This window comes from Protopterus annectens, chromosome 9.part0, assembly GCF_019279795.1.
Source record: "Protopterus annectens isolate FY-2018-M chromosome 9.part0, PAN1.0, whole genome shotgun sequence".
Taxonomy (NCBI): Eukaryota; Metazoa; Chordata; order Ceratodontiformes; family Protopteridae; genus Protopterus; species Protopterus annectens.
The window spans coordinates 1414493854-1414515307 of NC_056743.1; the positions used below are offsets into that span (position 1 = coordinate 1414493854).

The 21454-nt window shown below is 40.5% G+C and overlaps 1 protein-coding gene across 1 annotated transcript in view; it reads left to right on the forward strand.

Annotated features, from left to right (window-relative positions):
* The window catches only part of LOC122810691 (myoferlin-like), a 1883765-nt gene that overhangs the window by 1432088 nt on the left and 430223 nt on the right, over positions 1 to 21454 (forward strand). The window contains 1 exon segment of the mRNA XM_044082260.1: positions 609 to 701. Within this exon segment, the coding sequence (XP_043938195.1) occupies positions 609 to 701 (93 nt within the window).

The following is a 21454-nucleotide window of genomic DNA, read 5'->3' on the forward strand; positions in this document are numbered from 1 at the left end:
ATGCTTGCCAGCCCTGTTATAGAACAATAAAGCCTGTAGTAAGACCCAGGCAACCCCATTTCATTCAGTAGCTCTGGTACCTAATGCTGCTGCAGGGCACGGAGATGAATGAAGGGGCTAAGACTGCTTATCTCTGTCAGGGTGAATGAGCTGCATGTTTGGGGCACAAGTTTATTAATTTGCATGTCAGAATTTGAAGAGACTTGCACAAGAGCTTGTTCTATGGGTGCAGGCTCATCTGCATTCTTACACAGCTTGTGAAAGTGAGCAGCAGTCTAGGACAACATCCAGTGTACATCCTCTAGTATAATGCCTACTGGGTATTTATGAGGAGTCAGGTCTTAAAAAGGAAAAATTCCAATCCACTATAAATTATAGCACCTGCCCTGGCACCTGACTCTCTCTTCATCAAGATAGAATGGGCCAAAGGGCTCTAACATGGAAAGGACTGAACGAGTCCATAGTTTGTTTGGTGAGAACCTTAATGGTAAAGGGTGGAAAAGGGCCAAAAAACATATAATGTCTGCTTATTTTTGAACTTTAAAATAATAAAGTAACATAGGCACTACACCTATAAAGAAAGAAATAAATCTCTTTGTTGTTTTTAGATACGAGTTACGGTGCATCATCTGGAACACCTGCAATGTACTACTCAAAGATAGCTTTTTAGGAGAAAAGATGAGTGACATATACATCAAAGGGTGAGTGTATCACTGTAGAAGCACTCACAGTGAAAGGATAAGAATGGTCTTCTGTTTCTTATAACTTTCTATCTCTCTCTGTCTTTGCCAAAAGTTTTAAATAATTGCTTGAAAGAAGGCAGGACATGAAACACGAGGTAATAATTGACAATAATTTGAAGAGGCATTACCTCAACTTATTAAGGCATTGTAATAGAAAACACATGCTTATTTTTAACATCACTGTGTGAAATGTATAAAAGAATAAAGTTGCTTGGCTGGTCACTATTATTTGCCAACAAGGTAGTTGCCCTAACATAATGGCGAAGCTGAAATGGTTCAAAGATAGCATATTTTTCAGTTACCCCCCCCCCCATTCCTGTGATGTCTCTGGCTGTTCCCCCAGTTCCCACTGTCATCCAACTCTAGATTCTCCACTTGCTCCCTGCTTGGATCTTTGGATGTGTCACTTTGTCTGGAGGGACCTGGCTGTTAAATAAGAGGATGTTACATCATACCTTTGTAAGCTTCACATGGAGTGAATGCAGTGGGTGAGTAGCAAGGGGAATGGCTAGTGCATTGGCATCAGGGCATCATTACCACCCCCTTCCCCAGTTCTGCTAGAATAATGTGTACAACTCCTGGCCTTCACCAGAGGTAGCACATTCATTCATATTCCTATAACCTTCTACATGGTATGGGAGTGCTGGCTATCTCTCACACACACACACTCACACACACACCACACACAGCACACACCACATACCACACACAACACACACAAGCATTACTAGCACCCTGAATCTGGGTTATTGGCAACGTGGATAGATGACCTGCCTTTCTGCAATTGAGTGGCTAAACAGGCTTATTTTTAAATAATTAATTGTTCATATTTGTGGTACAAAATATATTAAGTATTAAATATAAGGCATATGCCTCATTTTAATGCCTTGAAGAAACTGCAGTATTTAATAAATAATTACTCATTGTATTTCCAATATTGGTCATACAAACAAAAAGTAGGACAATGATTAGACAATGTCTGTTTAGATAAAACTAATGACAGGTATTACACTTTGTTTTCTGTGCTATTACATTCAAATAGGGTATGCTGGTAGATGTCATGACAGGTGAAAATAAGATCCCTTATCAGTATACTTATAAATTTGAGAAACTGACTGCACTACCCCTCATCACGATACTAACCAGCACTACGTGCAAGAATCTGCATTCTTATATTGTTCAGCTGACTCATTGTCTCAAATTACTAGAAAAGCCTTTCTGTATGTTATTACTGCCTACATCATGCAGCATGGCATTAATCACACAGCATTTATTATTAATTTTATTATTATTAATTATTATTATCATTATTGATTTATTATTAATATTATTATTGTTTATTATTATTTATATGATATAATATATGATGCCTCTAATGAACTGGCATCATACATGTTTGGGAGACAGTTAAGAAATTCTGTTTGGTAGTTGGCTCAGTGGTGCAGATTAAACCCTGACTGCAGTGCAATTGACCTTGTTTCAGCTTGCATTTAAACTAGACCCATGCCTTTTCACTCTTTATCCTTAGAGAGGGATTTTTTGATCATTATATTTTCATTTTTACTTACATTTGAACCCTTCTTAATCATTCCCCGCAGATTATGAGTACTTTTAGTATATTTTTCCCCTCACCTTTGTTGTGTATTTCCCCTTTCCAGTCTGTACTTCTTTTGGTTCAGTTTACATTTTGCAACCTATGATACTGTTCGGTAGCTATTGTTCAGACTTTCTTTGTATTTTCTTTAAAGCATTTTTTTTCTTTTACCTCCTTCAAAGTATGTTACTAAATTAACATTACTTTTTCTTGCAAATCAATTTGATGATTCTCTCAAGTCCTTCCAGTAGAAAATTAAAATGTAATGATATGAACTATTCTTCATTTAAAACTCCTAAGTTTCAGTGACAGAAAGTATATTTTAAATAGTATGAAGGAAGTATGCATGATAAATTAAAAAATAATTAGAAGATAATGCAAAGTTAAACATATTTTGCTTACAAAGTTAAATATATTTTGCTTGCATATCAGGTTTCATCGCACTGTCACTGTCTTAGTATAAGGAAAAATCTGGGGAAATTTGTATTTCACAGTAATACTGAAGCCAGAAGAGGAAGCACTCTGTCCCTTCTCATAACTGCCCTGGGTCACTGGGCTGCAGTCTCTCTCTCTCTCACCATGAAATATGGGTAATGCTTCTTCCCTCTCTTTGAAAATAATGTTAACAACTCCCTAAACACTCTTATACAACTGCTTGTAGAATGACATCTACACTTGTTCCTTGTCTATAGCCATACTAAGGCCACCTGCACAAAGTCTACTCTAAACCTACTATTAAGATTATCTGCACCCTACCCTTCACTATGATTGCGAGCCACCAACCATGACATGAGTTCTATACATTCTATTTCTTCATTAATGCAACTCCTTAGAAACTCACCACTGTTATAATGCCAACAAGTTTCTAGTATCTATAACTAAATCACATAACAAAGCTGGTGATGCACTATATTTGCAACCATAATGTGAGAGTTAGGTGTATATTCACCGTACTATAAGGACCACCTTACCCTATTCTAGGCAATGAAGAACACTCACCCCACATCTGACACATGGACTACATATTATTTAGTCATCTTGCTGAATTGACCAAGCCTTTTTGCTATAACTAGAAAAAAATGGGCTGCATATTTTTTAGCACCTTTATTATCATTTAAAACATAAACAAACATACATTTATACAAAAGAAAACAAGCCATATTAACTTGTTCACAGTTACAAACATTATACATCACATATGTGGTGTTATACAATTATCATGAAATTACTACCTTCCCGTAAACCTCACTCCTCCAAAACATTATTCTGCATGTATTCTTCCCACATTTTCCATTTTTTTCTATGTAGTTTAGTCCAACCTTTTTCTAAATATCTCATTTCCAGTTATTTTATCTCTGTTACAATATTTACTACTCCAGGAGCAGCTGGTTTATTTCCATATTCTAGTAATTGCTTTTCTTGGCAGCCATGAGAATTAAACTTAACAAGGCTTTACTGTGTCTAGGCAATTCAGATGCTGAAAATAATTTTTTTAGTAACACAATACATCTGGCAGAGTACTTTGCAGGGGATTTGTGAAGGCAGCCAACTCATTACAATCCCAAAACATATGCTCCCAGTTACATCTTTCTTCTCATCACACCTTCAACATTTGCCATCTACCTGAGAAAAAATTCTGTGGAGTGTGCTTGGAGTATAGTATCTATGCAAACACTTCCAGGCAAAAATCCTAAATCTTCTAGACTTTACATATTTGGGAGCCATTCCTTCTGAATTACTTATCCAATCTATCTTCCCAATCTTTTCTAACCTCATCTTATTGATTCCTGGAGTTATCATGCATTATTTTATATTCCCAACTAATTATCCATCTTTTAACAGCAGCTTCTGTTCTAGATTCAACTACAACTCTACCAGAGTAGGTCTTTCACTTAGGATTCCCCAATTCCTCTCTCTTTATGCTCTGATATCAGTCCTTGTTAGAGAAGGCAGTCTCTACCCTGCAGTCCAAATAAATTCTTGGCCTCTTCCGACTCTATTACGTTTCCCTCTTTAATTATTTGCTCCCAATACTTTTGTTCATTTGCCAGTTTTTCCCAGTAAAGTGCCAGCCCCCTCTTGCCAATTCTCCATACCCTAAATTGAAGTAATCCCTACTGGCAAAATCTACTTTCTCCATTCTTATGTTGTCTAAATTCATAGAATACTTTCTGCTACTTTATGCATATAATATTTTGTATGGTTAGTGTTATTCTGCTTAAGGATCTACATCCAAAATTTCAGTCTCTCCTTATATCTTGAGCTTCCCTAATTTCATTACCATCTTTATCCACTTTGAATTCTAGCTTTCTGTTTGTGCTATGTATATGCACCTTAAGTGTGTAGCTATGAAATGCTTCTTCAAATCAGATAATCCCATACCACCTTGTTCTAAGGGAGGGATTAATTTATCCCTCTTGACCTTTCCCCTCCCCCCTTCCAGATAAAATCCTTAATTCTTTATTAATTGCTATTCACAACTTCTGCGGTTGATAAAAATATGTCTGATCTGTGTATTAATCTAAAGGAAATAAAATAATTTCCACTGCATGTATCGTGCTACCCATATCGATAAAACAGAGCGACTGAAAATGCCCTACAAGTATTATTCAGTTAACTGAATTGCACTGGTCCAGCCAATACTAATTAAAAGTGAGTACACCTCTCAGGTTAGCTTTCTCCAGTGGGTCTCTTATTTTGTTGAGGAAGTCTGCCTTGATCTTGGTAACATCAGAAACCACTTGCTGATGGACTCCTGCTCCTTCCAGCCATGTTGTCCACATCTTTATGTGTTACACTTAGTAACTGAAAATGAAGATTACATTTTACAGATAGAGGACATCATCATCAACCCACCCCCTTTTTGTCATTTTCTGCATGGGGTCAGGGTGTCACGTCAGTTTTCACCAACTATCTGGATACTGTGCCACTCTCCTACTTGCTTCACCAGTCATGCCTTCTGTTACACACTTAATCCACCTCTCTGCTGGTTGTCCTGGTTTCCTCTTGCCTTTTCCTGTCTGTCTCAATTGTTTTACGCAAGATTGTCTTCTGCTTTTCTGTATATGTGCCTGAATCATCTCTTTGACCTTATCTTCAGCTGGAGCTACTTGGGCTTCTGCTGTGATGAACTCATTTCTTTATTTGTCACACAGTGTGCATCTTACCACTTGTCTCAGGCTCTTCATCACCTGTAGCTTCCTCATCTGCTGTGCTACCACTGTCCATGTTTCTGTACCATACAGTATTGCAAGTCACAGCACTGTTTTGCATACCTTACTTTTCAGCTTCTTTGACATTCTTCTGTCACACAGTATCCCTGACACCTTGTGCCAGTTGGCTGCAGCTCCTCTGATTCTAGCTTTGAACTTCTCATTCAGACTTCACCACTAGTCAGGCATCCTTCCCAGATATTTGTAGCTGTTAATCTGTTCTACCATTTGCCCCCCCATCTCTGTTTTCAGTTTCTTCTGATTTCCCCTACTTGCTGCCATGATAATCATATTATTTGTATTCAGTTTCATCCTGTATGCCTTCAATTTTGCATTCCATTCCCTATTATTTGCTGAAGTTCTTATTCAGAATCAGCACATAATGCCACATCTGTCACCATCTGTACTCTTCAACCTGTGTATAAAACTAGAGGGAATAAAAACTTTTTCACTGCTTGTATCTTGATACCCATATCTATAAAACAGAGCAACTGAAAATGCCCTAGAGGTATTATTCAATTAACTGAATTGCACTGGTCCAGTAAATACTAATGTAGTCCACCACCAGTATAGGCAGCAGTGGGTTCAGTGCTGAACCCTGATGCATATCCTCTCTTACTGCAAAACCCTCTGTGAATCCAAATGCTGTTTGTAGTTGTGTCATTTGGTTATTGTATATACCCTGCAGTAATTCTACCATATATACATTTATATGAGTCTCATCTCCTGTATTGGCCATCTTATTAGAGCTTTGGGTGTCGTCCATGCACTCCAGTTGCCAAGCACTCACATAAAGCTCCATATAAAAGGCACATGGAATGTAAAAGGCTTCAGATCTTTTTTGCCGAAGTCAGTATTTCTGTGGGCCCCTTGAATCTGTCAGTTGACTAGCAATCTTTAAAGACTTAGATAAGTTCCCATTTGGGAAAGCCTTCCTATTTTATTATTATATGAGGAAATGTGTTTTTTTATGTCAAAATGCAATTTTTTGCTATGAAGCAAAGGAATTTGGACTGTGTTTGCATATTTGAACGGAATTCTTATGCTGATGCTTATATAAACTTTTCTGTGGAAAAGTTTTGACTAAAAAGATATTAAAGTTTTAAAGTTTTATGTGCTTGGGACAGGATATTGTGCTTGTGGGGAATTGTCAGTAGATGTTCATCATATTGATCACTGCTGCAGTAACCTTGGCTATATTGGTTATATCTTGCAAAGGATATAATACCTGCCCAGCTTACTGTTAAGCAGCTCGAGCTCAGCTGACTAAAAGACAAGTTTGGGTGTGAAGCCCTTTTGAGCTTTACTGACACCTAAGAGTACATTCCTCTGAGACTCGAGGATCTGTGGTCTTGTGCTTTGCTTTGCTGGGCAGATAAGTTCCCTTTGGGGAAAATCCAATCTGAAGTTGTTACCTTCATTTGATCTTCAACCTGTGGGTTACCAGATCCGTCTTGGATCCGACTCAGCCGCATATCCAGCATCTGATCTGAGCTCAAAGCTCCTCCCCTTACCTATCATGCCCCTGTCTCCTTCCTCCTTTCAGATCTCGTTTGCCACACTCTAGTCCACATTGCAATCCATGCTCGCTGCTAAAACTTTGGGTAAGCAAACTTCTTTTTTGCCTATTTTTATCTATATTTTTCTTTTTCTTGTTTCTACTACCTTGCCTCATGCTCTCTGCATTGGTTACTACAAAAAAAAAAAAAAAAACCCTATGTTCTTTCCTGTTTCTCTCGTGTGTGTGTGTTCCCTGTGTGAGTGAGTGCGTTAGGCCGTGTGTTGGGGAGTATGTCTGAAACTCCCCCCTCCCCCAAAAACCAGGCTTCCGAAAGTTCAAAGAGTGTGACCACAAGCTCTCCTCAGCTGATGGCCACACTCTGTGTGTTGAATGTCTTGGGGCAGCCCATCTGGACACCTCCTGTTCCATCTATGCTAGGTTTAATCCCTGGGCGCTGATGAACAGGAGGAATAAACAAATTTTGAGAGGCTTACTTCCCCCTCCTACCACTGGGGCACAGGACTCTTCTGCCCCAGCTTCTGCTTCGGTCTCCACCCCAGCCTCTGGGACTGAATCTCCCACCAAGAAGTCTGGGGACAGAGACAAGTCAGATAAGTCAGACAAATCTGCCAAGTCTAAAGACAGAGCCAGAAAGCGATCGCTCGGCTTCGGCAGACCCACCGACTAAAGTTAGGTCAGCTCTGAGGATGGAGTCTCTCCGGCTGCATTCTCCTTGGTTCTCCCCAGAGCTGGAGGAGCTTTGGACCAAGTCGATGGGACAGGCTTCCCCTCACCGCTCCTCTATGCTGGTTTCAGTGGCCTCCTCTTCTCGCTCCACCCGCAGCCTTTCTGAAGTGGAGATGGATAGAATGATGAAGAATTGAGGGGTTGGTTCCGATGGTAACTTGTACCTCAACGCTGGCTATGACCTTGAGCAGGTCAGATCCGACTAGCTCAGATCTGTCTGGCACTCAGAGCTGTAACCTCGGTACCAGATCTGAGGGGATGGCATTGACTCTGAGTCTTTCAGAGCAGAGCCTTCCCTTTGGTATCTACGTGCCAGGAGGTTCGGCTCTGGCTCCCCCATTGGGTCAGAGGGTTATGGCTCTGACCATTGTGCCTTCTCAGGAGACCCATTCCCCTTCAGCTTTCGATGTGGTGTTGAGGGTCCTCTCAATTCCATCGAGACCCTTGACAGTCTCGGCTTTGGAGTCCGTCCTGGCTTCCTCTGTTTCTGGCGTGGATCCGGCTATTCTACTATCTCAGAGACAACCTGCTGCCTCTTTGCCCCAGGGCTGTCCTGCTTGGGAATAGCAAGACATTGGCGAGTCCTCCTCAGAGACCCCCACTGAGGAGATCCCTCACAAATGTATGTACAAAAGGAGGCACTTGGACTCCCCCCAGAGTCCCTCATGGAAGACACCGATTTGGAGGAAGTGGAAAGTTTCCCCAGTCATCCCCTGAGGAGATCTTCTTTGGAGACATCATGGAAATCCTACACCAGCATAGGGGGTGGTGTGACCCAAAACCTAACTGGGATGGATCCATGTTCCTGGAGGCATTTGGTGCTGGGCCCTCTACTTCCTGGGTGTCCCCTCCCGCAGATCCTTTGGTGACTCTTATTACATCTCGGGCATGGAAGGAACCAGACATGGTGGAGCCAATTACCAAATGCCCTGACAAGGTTTTGAGTCCCCATTCAGACAGGACCCATTGGACTAAGGGATCCCCGGTTGATGCCATAGTGGTGCTGGCCGTCACTAAGAAGGAGCCTGCTCAGTAGAGCTCCACAGTCCACCCTCCAGATCGAGAGTCCAGGATGATGGACCTTTTTGCGAAGCAGGTGTATGCTTCAATGACCTTCTCTGTGTGGGAGCTGAATTATATGGCACACGTGATTAGGCTGCAGCGAGACCTGGTCAAGGAGGTTGCTGAGTCTACCTTTAGGTTCATGTCGGCGGAGGACAAGAAAGTGTTCTCTTCTCATATGGCCACCCTCACTTCTATCGCTAACACCTCTATGTTTCTCCTCTCACATGCTGCCGAGGGTGCCGCTAGAGCTGCTGGTACAGATATTGCCATCCAGCACCATGCTTGGCTCCAGCTCTGTGCCTTTTCAGAACTCTTCAAGGCACGTTTTATGAATGCCCAGTACGACTGTTCCTCCCTTTTTGGAAAGTCAGTACGCGTAGTCCAGAGTGAAAAGGACAGGAAGACACTCTGTCTGCTGTTGTGATCCATTTTTTGGCTTCTCAACAAACCTTCTCGAGGAATCAGTGGGTGGGGGGGGGGGGGGCAAGAAGATATGTGGTTCCAAAAATCTCAGAGCTACTCCCAGGATATACAGGACGACTCTCATTCCCACAGGGACATAGGGGGATTTGATAGACACTGCCTTAGAAGCAGAAGGGGTCTGAGGAATCAAGGGTCTTGTGAGCATTTCTCTGAGAGACTCGTGCAGCAACCCTGAAGGATTGCCAAGCTGCTCTTCTCTGGAGGCAGTTTGGGGTCGACTTTTGCTACACCTAACAGTGTGAAAATCCATCACAGAAGATCGTTGGGTGTTGCAAATTATATCCAGATGCTATTCGGTCCCTTTTCTCACGTCAGACCATCCACCCAGACACCTCCCGGATATTCCACCCATGCAAAGGGAGGATGCAGCACTGGAAATTGCAAAGATGCTAGCAAAATGAGTCATCCAACCCATCCCCACAGATCAGTCTGGGTTAGGCATTAATTCCAGGTTCTTTTTGGTGCCAAAGAAAACAGGGGACTTGAGGCCCATTCTGGATCTCTCCGCCTTGAACCTGTATGTGGCCAAGACAAAATTCCAGATGATCACCCTTCTATCTATCCTGCCCTTCCTGCAGGAGAAGGATTGGATGTACTCAGTCGACCTCCAGGATGCATACTACCGTATCAAAATGGACAGGTGCTCTCAGTGGTTCTTCCACTTCCGGCTGATGGCCAATCATTATCTGTTCAGAGCACTCCCCTTTGGTCTCACCGCAGCCCCCAGGGTGTTCACCAAAGTGATGGCAGTGGTAGCAGTTCACCTGAGACTTCAGGGCATACAGGTCTTCCTCTACCTGGATGATTGGTTCCTTGCTGCCCCTTCCAGGCATCAGCTCAATCATGCGAGGGATTCCCTTCTTCTCTTAGCCCACTGGATGGGCATTACCATCAATCTCAACAAATCATCTCTGGCCCTTGTTCAACTGTTAGATTTCATTGTGTCTCGGTTGGACACAATTCAAACCAAAGTCTTTCTTACATTGAACAGGATTCAGTCTCTGAAGGTACACGTCCTTTGCATTCTCCCAGCACAGACACCGACAGTGGAAATGGTTTTAAGGGTGCTGGGTTCCATGGCAGCCATGATCAGTCTCTTGCCCATGGCACGCTTTCACATAAGGGTTCTTCAATGGACCCTCGTAGTCCAGTGGTCCATGTTAAATCTCCCTTTGTCTCATCCTGTTCGAGTCTCTCGGGTGTGCAGGGACTCTCTTCTGTGCTGGATTCATTCCCTGGATCTGGCACGGGGTCGCTTCTTTCTTTCACCCCCCCCCTCGACCATAGTGACAATGGATGCCTCCCTGCTAGGGTGGAGGGGGCACTAGTCGGGAAGGACAGTCCAAGGCACGTGGTCTCCCTACGAGACCAGATTGCATATTAATGTCCTGGAGATGAGGGTGGTGCTTCTAGTGTTGCAGGCTCTCCATGCCCATCTTCCCCCAGGGACAATTGCTATCCAGACGGACAATATGTCTGTGGTCTGGTACATCAACAAATAGGGGGGAAACAGGTCTTACCCTCTATGTCATGAAGCCATGAGAGTGTGGGAGTGGGCGATCTCCACCGGCCGTTTTCTGGTGGCAATGCACATTCCAGGGAGGTCCAACATTCTAGGGGACAGGCTCAGCAGGTCTATTCTGATGCCTTACGAGTAGTCTCTGAATCCTTCAGTAGCGAAACAGATCTTTCTCAAGGGGGGGGGTCAACCTTGCTGTGATCTCTTTCCCACTCCTTCCAATGTGAAATGCAGTGAGTTCTTCGCTCTGAACCCCCCTCCACTGGGGGAAGCCCCCAGAAATGCTCTAATTCATGCTTGCCCCCCCCTCCCGGTCTTCTATATGCTTATCCTCCACTTCCTTTTATTCCAATATTCCTTCAGAAAGCTCGCAGGCTGGGGAGCTTAGTTATCCTCATTGCCCCATTCTGCCTCGTCAGGTCTGGCTCCCTCTCTGTGGTCCCATTTGGTGGCTCCGCCATGGATGTTGGATCCAGTTTTGAATCTTATTTCACATCCGTAAGGGATTCCCCATCCAGCTCTGGACAGTCTGAAGCTCATGGCTTGGCTGCTCCAATTCCCATGATATTCAGGATTCCTGGTTTATCTTCACCTGTCAGAAGGATCCTGGTGGCAGTTCATAAGTCTTCCACCAGAAAGGTGTACTCCAGCAAATGGAAACATTTTCGATCTGGGCCTCACAGTGTTCCCTAGATCCCTTTACCGCGCTGGTATTGGCAGTTTTGGAATTTTTGGCAGGGATCTTGCAGCAAGGGACTAGTTCCTCCACAGTCAGGGTCTAACTGGCAGTGATTTCCATTTTTCATGTCGGTGATAATATGGCTTCCTTAGCATCCTCTGGGATTTGCAAAGCCTTCCTAAAAGGCACCTTTCTTCTTCATCCCCCGGTGAAGGACCTAACACTGCCATGGGATCTTATGTTAGTTTTGCAAGTTCTAGTTTTGTCTCCTTTTGAACCCGCAGCCTCTATGGACCTGCAGTTTCTATCCTGGAAGACAGCATTTTTGGTTGCTATTACATCTGCCAAGAGGGTTTCGGAGCTTCATGCGTTGTGGGTCAAGCCCCCTCATATGATTTTTCATAAGGACAGGGTATCCTTGCATACTAACCTGTCCTTTCTTCCTAAGATAGCTTCAGAGTCCAATATTAATTAGGTGATTAATCTCCTGGTCTTTTTCCCAAACTTTCAAAACAAGGGCGAGTATAAATTGCACCTATTGGATGTGCACAGACAGTTAAATTTTTACGTGCACAGGACCAAATCATTTTGCAAGTCTGACCAGCTTTTTATGTCCTACGCTAAACCCTTTTTTGGGAAACCAATATCCAAGGTCACCATTACCCATTGGATTTCCTTGTGTATTATTCTAGTGTACTCTGTTAGGGGGTTATACCTGCCAGGGCAGGTGAAAGCACATGCCACCAGGTATATGGCTACTTCAGTGGCCACTTGGGCTTCATCTCATACCTTCATTTCTCATTACAAGTTGGACATCATATCCCAGAATAGGGCATCCTTTGGCTCCGCTGTGCTTTGCAAAATCCTTCCATGAGGGCCTCCCAGGTGTGTAGTAGCTGGGGACTCTGTCCCACAGGTTGAAGATCAAATGAAGGCAACAACTTCAGATAAAGAAGTTATGTACTCACCATAACGTTCCATCTGAGTTGTTGTTCTTCATTTGTCTTCAACTGTCCCTCCCTCCTTCCCCCTGCCTTGCACAGACTGTGTAGTGGTCTAGTGAGTAGAGGATGTGGTCACCTCCAGGGTGCCCGCTACTCTTTTCTTCTTTGCTTAGGCAGACATTTGGTATGGAACAAGGGATTGAGTTGGGTGTGAATGCTAAGTTTGGCAGCAAACTCTATCTGAAGGGAGGAAGGAGACAGGGGCATTATAGATAAGGAGAGGAGCTTTGAGCTCAGATCAGATGCTGGATATGCGGCCGAGTCAGATCCAAGATGGATCCAGTAACCCACAGGATGAAGACAAATGAAGAACAAGAACTCAAACGGAAATAATGGTAAGTACATAAATTATTTTTTTTCTTAATTTTATTGATGTTTTATTACACTCTTCTCCAGGAAAGTTATTTTAAAATTTTAACAAACTGTCTCGAGACTGTAATGTACTTATAAAATGAACACTCCGTTTTTTCTGTCATTTTAAAAGTATTGTAAACTAAGTGAAAGTATATTTTCTGTGGAAATTTATGTTTATGTTTCCTCTGTGGGGCTGGCATTGTGTTTTAAAGTACTTTTTACTCTGTTATTTTTTGTCAAAAAAGTAACTTTTGTGGACTGGTAGTTTTACTGGCATTTGCTGTTTGTCTTCCCTGGGAAGCAGGCACCATATGCAGTTTGACCATGGAACAGACTACCAGTCCCACTGTTGGTCCTTCTTCCAACCACAAAAGCAAAACGTTAGGCAAACAGCCTTTGCCACCAGGGCAGTCTAGCAATTTGCCTTCGCTACAAGTAGGTAACTCTGCTGTAACCATTTGTTGTACCTCAGACCACTCATATTTTACCACAGAGACCTCTGCTGTAGCACCTATAGCCACTATAGACTGGGTGTTAACCATGTCCTCTGTGGTTGTTGGAGTCCCCCTCAAAGGACAAGGGAAAGCCTCTTTTTTTGATCCTGGGAGAAGGAAAAGGGGAAGGTTTTCCTGTTGTGTCGGAATGCTGTGCCCATCCCTGGGGAAACAGCTGCTGCCATTAGAAACAAGGTTGGCCCCATTTTTCCTGTCTAAAAAGAAATAGTAAACAAAACATGTATCTACTGTTCTTCAAATTTCTTTGGACAATAGTAGTTAACTGTGTCTGTCTCAGGGTTTGATTCAGGCTACTGATCCTTCTTGTAAAGTAGTTTCTGTCAAAATAAAGGTTTCGTCTTTTACTGAAGAGATTCAGGATTCTGAATCTGAACAGGAAGATGCAGGGATGGATACATTTTTTTCTGCAGATTTCTGATTCTGACTCAGGGGAGATCTCAGTTTCTGATTCTCCCTCTGGAGGTTTCTCTTTCTCTGAGACTATTACTAGAATGTGGCAGTGTTTTCCGTAGGAGAACATTGAGGTTTTTCAGTCCCTCAGAAAATAATGAGTTGTTACAGAAAGATTTTCCAGAACCTACATCTATTCCCCCTGTTCTATCTGCTTTAGAGGACATGTATATTACTGCCTGCAATTTTTATTATTGTCATCCAGTTGTCCCTAAAAAGGCAAATAGGATGTATACATTTCATCAGTCTTTTAAATGTTTATACACTATTTCCAAACCTGACTCAGCAGCTATAATCTTAGTTGATCCCACTGCTGCTAAGCTCTTATTTAATTCCAATCCTACTCTTTCTGATAGGAGAGGAATATTATTGATAAGTATGGGGGAAAAGTGTATACTTCTGCAACTTTAATTTTCAGAATTTTGAATTGTCAGACTCGTATGTTAAAGTTTGATCTGATGTTGTCCATTTTCACTCATTCCTTAACTGTTGGGTTCAGATCCGACCCTCGGTTCTGACTCAGCCTCTTCTTCCATATCATAGGATTGTTGAAGTCTTGAGCTCCTCTTTTTTGCCCATAATATAAACATGTCTCAGATCCCGTTCACCACCATTGCAAACAAACATGGATTGTCTTACTCAGTTTGTCTTGTCAATTTAGTTTCCTTTTTTATCTCAGATATAATTATTTTCTTTTTTCTGTACTCCTTCCTGGTTACCCTTTATAAGATTAATCTAATTTTTTCTACTCTATTAGCTCTCTAGTGTGCCTTTTTCCTTGTGCTGTTTGAGTACCTCTAAGTATCATGGTTAGTATTCTTTCTTCCCACCCCGTACTTCACAGTACTCTCAAACACAGTCGCTGATAGTCCTTTTCTATAAAAAAAAAAAACAAAAAAAAATGTTCTTATCAACCTTTTTCTCTTCTGTTATTTTCATTGTACTATTGTTGCTTGTTTTTTTTCTTGCAAAATGTTGGATAAGCCCTCCGGCTTTAAAAAAATGTGCTTCCAGTAGGCACAAGATTCCAAACTCTGATGCCCACAGGAAATGTGTATACTGTTTGGGTCTGAAGCATCTTGAGGTAGAGTGTGACATTTGTGTGGCCTTTAATTCCAGGGCTTTAATTTATTGGAAGAATAAGCTTATTCTGAGAGGCCGCCTTCCCTGTAAATCCTCTTGTTTGGTCACTGGGGTTCAGAACCCTAAACAAAACAGATAAAAAGTCTTACTCTTTTCCTAAGGACAAGGAGACTCTTAAAAGGTCGCCTGATCATCCTTCCACCTCGACTGTTACTTTGGCTGAAAAAGTCAGCTCTGACCCCTTTGGATCCAAATCATTGGATGGAGAAATCTCCTCAGATCCACATCAGAAGATGTGGTTCAAGAAGTCCTAGGGATCTTTCCATGGCGCACATGAAGGAAGTTCCACCAGGGGTAGAGGGGTTAACACTAATGGTAGACACCACCCCCGCAGCAGTGGTGGCCCACAAACTGCAAAACCAGGGGTCCAAATATATTTTCTTTGACAGAATTTTCCAGCATTCCTGAAAGGAAGCCTGATTGCCTTACTCTAGAGGCAATCAAGGGTCAACTATCCCTGCTTCAGAGAGCCTGGCTAGAAATAATGACATATACTTGGGTGCAGAGGATTATTTCCAGAGGTTATGTAATACCCTTTTCCCTCCAATTTCAAGAAAAATCCCTGATGTTCCACCCAGTGAGAGGGAACAAGCAGCAATTCAGGTTCAAAAGCTGCTAGAAAAAAAAAAAAAAGAGTCATCCAGGAGGTCCCTCAAAAGACCAGGCAGAATCCAGAACTTACTCAAGATTCTTTATAGCGCCAAAGAAAATGGGACTGGAGACCAATTTTGGATCTCAGCAACTTAAACAAGTCAGTTTGATGTACCAAGTTTTGGATGGTCATGGTTCAGTCAATTCTCCCTTTTCTGGGCAAGGACAACTGGATGTGCTGTATAGATCTTTAGGATGCTTACTATCACATAAAGATGAACAGATAGTTCAGTAGGTGCTTAACGTTTCGGGCTGGGAGCCAGTGATTACCAATTCAGAGTTCTGCCCTTTGGTCTCACCACAGCCACAAGGGTGTTCACCAAATGTATGGCAGTAGTAGCAGCTCACTTGAGACTGCAAAGATTCAGGGTGTTTCAATATCTAGATGACTGGCTAATTACTGCCCCAACCAGGCATCAATTGATAAGGCAAGAGATAAAATTCTCCAGAGGTGTTTTCATCTGGGGATACAGCCAAAATGAAGCCAGCAACCAAAATGGATCCGATAAAAAATCTTTGATGTTGAATAAACATCAAAAAAGCTCAGACCGGTTTCGGCTGGCAAGAAAGCACAGCCTTCTTCAGTGACAAAAAACACAGAATCAATTAATTCAACTTAAATAGTGTTTAAACATATCCCATTGGTTCAGTTAAAAATGCTCATTTAATCCAGGTGAAAAAAGAGCACCTAATTTAGTAATCCATTTCTTTTCCTTTGTATCTAACATTGAGTGCCATCCTGTTTTATTAAATTTGATATCCTTAACCAAATCAATCACCATAAAAGAAAAATTAGCAGAGTGATGTTTTAAAGTGTGTTTGTACAATGCATTATTTATTTTCTTATTTTTAATATTGCTCATATGTTCAGATATCCGTAGTCTTAAAGGACGAGATGTTTGACCAACATAGAAGGAGCCACAAATACATGTTGCCAAATAAATGAGCCATTCACTGCTACAATTTGCAAAGAATGAAATATCATAGACCTTTGAGCGATACCTGCTAGTAAATTCCTTAGATTTGACAATTTTACCACAATTGCTACAATGACCACAGGGAAAACACCCCACCAAAGGTTCCCCAGTCATAGTTGTTTGTGAAAATTGTGCAATACTAGCATGATGTGCATGTTTATAATGATTGAAACATGAGGCTAGATTCTTACCCTTGCGAAATGAGAATAAACATTTGTCCGGTAATACATCTGATAATTCTGGTAGACTTAACAAAATGTTCCAATTTCTCTGTACACTATTCATGAGTACATCTGAATTCCTAGCATATGTTGTTAAAAACCTGATTGGCTGTGTGGTCCTCTGATCCCTAAGTTTATAAGTTAACAGTTCCTGCCTGGATAAAGTATTGGCCCAATTGCTGGCCCGCAAAACATGTCCCATAGAATATCCCCTTACGCGAAATCTGTTGATTAAATCACATCTATCTTCTTGGAAAGTATCCTCCTGAGAACATATATGCCTCAAACGTATAAACTGTGATTTAGGTATGTTTTTGGCAATGTGTGGAGGATGAAAGCTGGATGCGTGAAGGACTGTGTTGTATTCAGGATATTTCCTGAAAACCTGTGTACTAAGAGTATCATCTGGTTGTCTTGTTATTAACACATCCAGAAAAGTTATTGTTTCAACATGATAATTGACAGTAAACTGTAAGCCCCATATATTATCATTTAAATATGAGACAAATTCAGTTAAATAATCAACATCAGCCCTCCACACCATCCAGCAATCATCCAAATACCGCCTCCAGATATCAATTTCTGGAAGGTAAATATTATGGCTACTATTATAGATAATATGTTCTTCTATATAAGCCATAAACAGGTCAGCATAAATAGGAGCAAATGATGCCCCCATAGCTGTTCCTTTGTTTTGCCAAAAACAAATGTCTTGATAGAAAAAAACATTATTGGTAAGGACATGCTCTGCGAGACCAACAAGAAAGGAATTGAAATCTTGTTCATATAGATGGGCTATATTAAGTCAGTGAGTTAATGCTTCCAGCCCAACCTGATGCGGAATATTCGTATACAGAGAACTAACATCAAGTGTACACATCAGCCAACCAGGTTCCAATTGTGCATCAGATATAATGTGTAAAAATTCAGTCGTGTTTTGCAAGTGAGAATGAACAAATGACAACAAAGGCTTAAGATGTCTAATCAAAAACAAGGATAATGGTTCTGTAAGATAACCTCGACCAGAAACAATGGGCCTACCTGGGGGATGAACAGGATCCTTATGAATTTTAGGAAGAAAATAAATATATTGATTAATAGGATCCTGAATAGTAAGTTGTTGTAATGTAGAAGTGGTTATGAGGCCAGTATCTCTAGCACTAATAAGAAACTCATCAATCTGTTTCTTAAACCTATGCGTAGGATTTAAACACATTTCAGCATAGTACCGTTTGTCAGAAAGTTGTCTCCTGGCCTCCTTGTCATAATCCGACCAGTTCATAACCACGACTGCCCCACCTTTGTCTGCTGAAATAATAACCAAATCCTTGTTTTGTTGTAATTCAACAATAGCCTGTTTTTCACTAGATGACAAATTATTGGGTTTAAAACGAATATTAGAACTATCAAAATGTAGATCTTTGAGAATCATATTCTGAAACAAGTGTACAATGGGGTGCATCGGAGGAAGATATTTAGATTTTATGATAAATAAATTTATTTTGATCATAAGATGCATCCCCATCTCCAAACTGTAATTTCAAATTAAGAATTCTGCAAAATGACAAGACATCCTGGACCAATTGGTCCTCAGAAATAACAAACCCAGGGATAAAAGTTAAGCCTTTATTAAGAATAGCCACTTGTGATGAAGACAAAACACAATCAGACAAATTTAGAACATTTGAATTAACATTGCTTATTTCTGTATTACCATTTCTAACAGACTCTGAATATTCTCGATTCTTTTTGTGTTTTCTGCCTCCACGTTTGTATTTCCCCCTAAAGGGACAAAGCCTTGGGCTCTTTTGGGGTTGGGTGAATCCGATGCTGGCTGTATATCACTATCTGTATATGATGAAGGATCATCAGTAGATGATCCATTTGTTATAGATTTGTTACGTAATATGGATCTAGGTCTCTTTCTTCTTGGTGTTTTAACCGGATGAGGGTTAAACCGAACATGTTTGGAAGGAAAACTGAAAGGTTTAGCTCCCTGATAATCATTTAGATCCCGCTTAATTTTTTAAATTTTTCTAGATTTTAACTGTTCTTCAAGGTTGGTGAGATCATTGGCCACCTCATTAAGATATTTCTTGACGAATATTTCACCCTCATATTTTTGTACATCATTGCACAAGTCTGTTACAGTGTTAATTTCAGAATCAATAATTCTGTCATGATATTTATCCAAAGCTTCAACAAATGACATAGTAGCATGCTTTTGTATATTGGACCATTGGTTATTGCGCTCCTCATCTGGATGCCCCACATGTGGTTGAATTCGAATTCTAAGACCCCTTGGTGTAATTCCTTTTGCAATATAAGCTTTGAAAAGTTTGGAATGCCAAACACTAGATCTTAACAATTTTAAATGCTTATAAAGATTATCAAAGGCCAAACTACATGATGGCTCAGATCCCAAGGGGACATTAAAAGAGTTGCTAATAGAACATGCACCAAGACCAAATGCACTCAAATCTGCTCTATCAGCAGAAAGCCCTGAAACCAAATTGAAAAGGTCCATTTTATCTGTTGATAGAGATGACAATAATGGCTTCACATAAATATGAAGGGAACAATAATAGCTCTAAAGGACAGGCCAATATCACCTGTCTTATATTGCTACATTCCCAGAGACAAATGTAGCCGAATACCAATGGTCAAAAACAATATATGCTTAATGACATGTAAAATAAGAAATAACAAGTATATAATAACACTGCAAAAAGACTTGGGCAATATTGCAAAAAATGTATTTGTATATATATATATATTGGTTGCAAATGATTCCACCAAAAATAATAGTGAAAATTCAATTAGATCATACTCAGAAAATCAGGGGGCCAACCCTGACCACTCACTACAAATTGCAAAGCTTTAATCCTCACAAATATTGAAACCAAACATGTTAATAAAATTTAAAAGATGATATATACTACCATCCACTGGATGGAATATTATCATAAATAAATAAAATATAACCCATATGTTGGTAAATAGAAACATACACCAAAACTATGTTATGTTAAGAAACACTTATCCCACCCAAATGTAAAATACAAGGGGGCGCTGTGCAAAATACTAAGTTCAGGTATAAACCTGTTCTAAAGAGACTTATACTATAGAAAAAGACAACAATTGTGAAAAACATTTAACATCCCCAATTGACATGCATTGATCAAGCTGACAGTAATAGTTCTCAAAATAATTTGAAAGATGAAACAATCAAATAATTGAAATACATAGCCTAAGCAAAGGCAGCCAAAACCAATACCTGTATATTATGAATAAAAAACCAACAAGGCCTCTATATTGGATATATGATCCAAACATCTATATCTGAACATATGAGCAATATTAAAAATAAGGAAATAAATAATGCATTGTACAAACACACTTTAAAACATCACACTGCTAATTTTTCTTTTATGGTGATTGATTTGGTTAAGGGTATCAAATTTAATAAAACAGGATGGCACTCAATGTTAGATACAAAGGAAAAGAAATGGATTACTAAATTAGGTGCTCTTTTTTCACCTGGATTAAATGAGCATTTTTAACTGAACCAATGGGATATGTTTAAACACTATTTAAGTTGAATTAATTGATTCTGTGTTTTTTGTCACTGATTTTGATGTTTATTCAACATCAAAGACTTTTTATCTGATCCATTTTGGTTGCTGGCTTCATTTTGGCTGTGTGGATGCTTTTGCTTTAGTTGCCGTGCAACTTTTCTTTGCATGGGGAGGATTTTTGACTGGTACCTGCTGGGTGCCATGGATCTGATGCTGGCTGTGTGATTTATCTGCAGCCATCTTTTTGCTTCTAAGTGCCATCTGGATTTTATATTTGTATCTTTACTATGTGATTTGTTTTGTAAGAATTTATATGGTTTTGTTTCTTCATGAATAACTCACAGGACTACTAACCCTATGTATATATAATCATTTATTGATGGCAGGGGTTTAGATGTTTTCGAAGCTTTTCATTTAAAGCTTGATTCTGTTTTTTGGGCGTTTTTATTGATATTAGCAACTTTACTCATTGGGGCTTACAATACTTTATATATGGGCCTGGCGCTTGGCAACCAATGTCTACAGTTATGTGATTTATGGACAACTTGATTATTCGTTGGAATCGTGGTGGTTGTTCATAATAACTTTCTATCATCTTGTGACATTGTTACATACCAGTTTTGATCATTTATTGGACCAGGTACTGTGTGTTTTTTCTACATACTCATTCTACATAACCATTTTGGATGATTATTTTTTTGGGGACTATTCTTTCTGTTTTGGAGTTGCTTCCATATCATATTACGGAGTGCAGTTTGCGATTAGAACTGTTGCCTTGCTGAATTGTCGTTCTCTTTTGGACCAAGAACTTATGCATAGAAACGCTTATGGACTCCATCAACGCTTTATGTGAAGTTTTGAAACATCAGGGACTATTGTGGACACTTGTGAGGAAACTATTGAACAATAAGTATAACATGATTTTCAGTATTGTTATTTTTTTGTATCCTATGTATACTGGATTGGTCTAGCCTTATTGTGATTCCTTTTGGCTCATCAGACCATTCCGAGTTGTAGG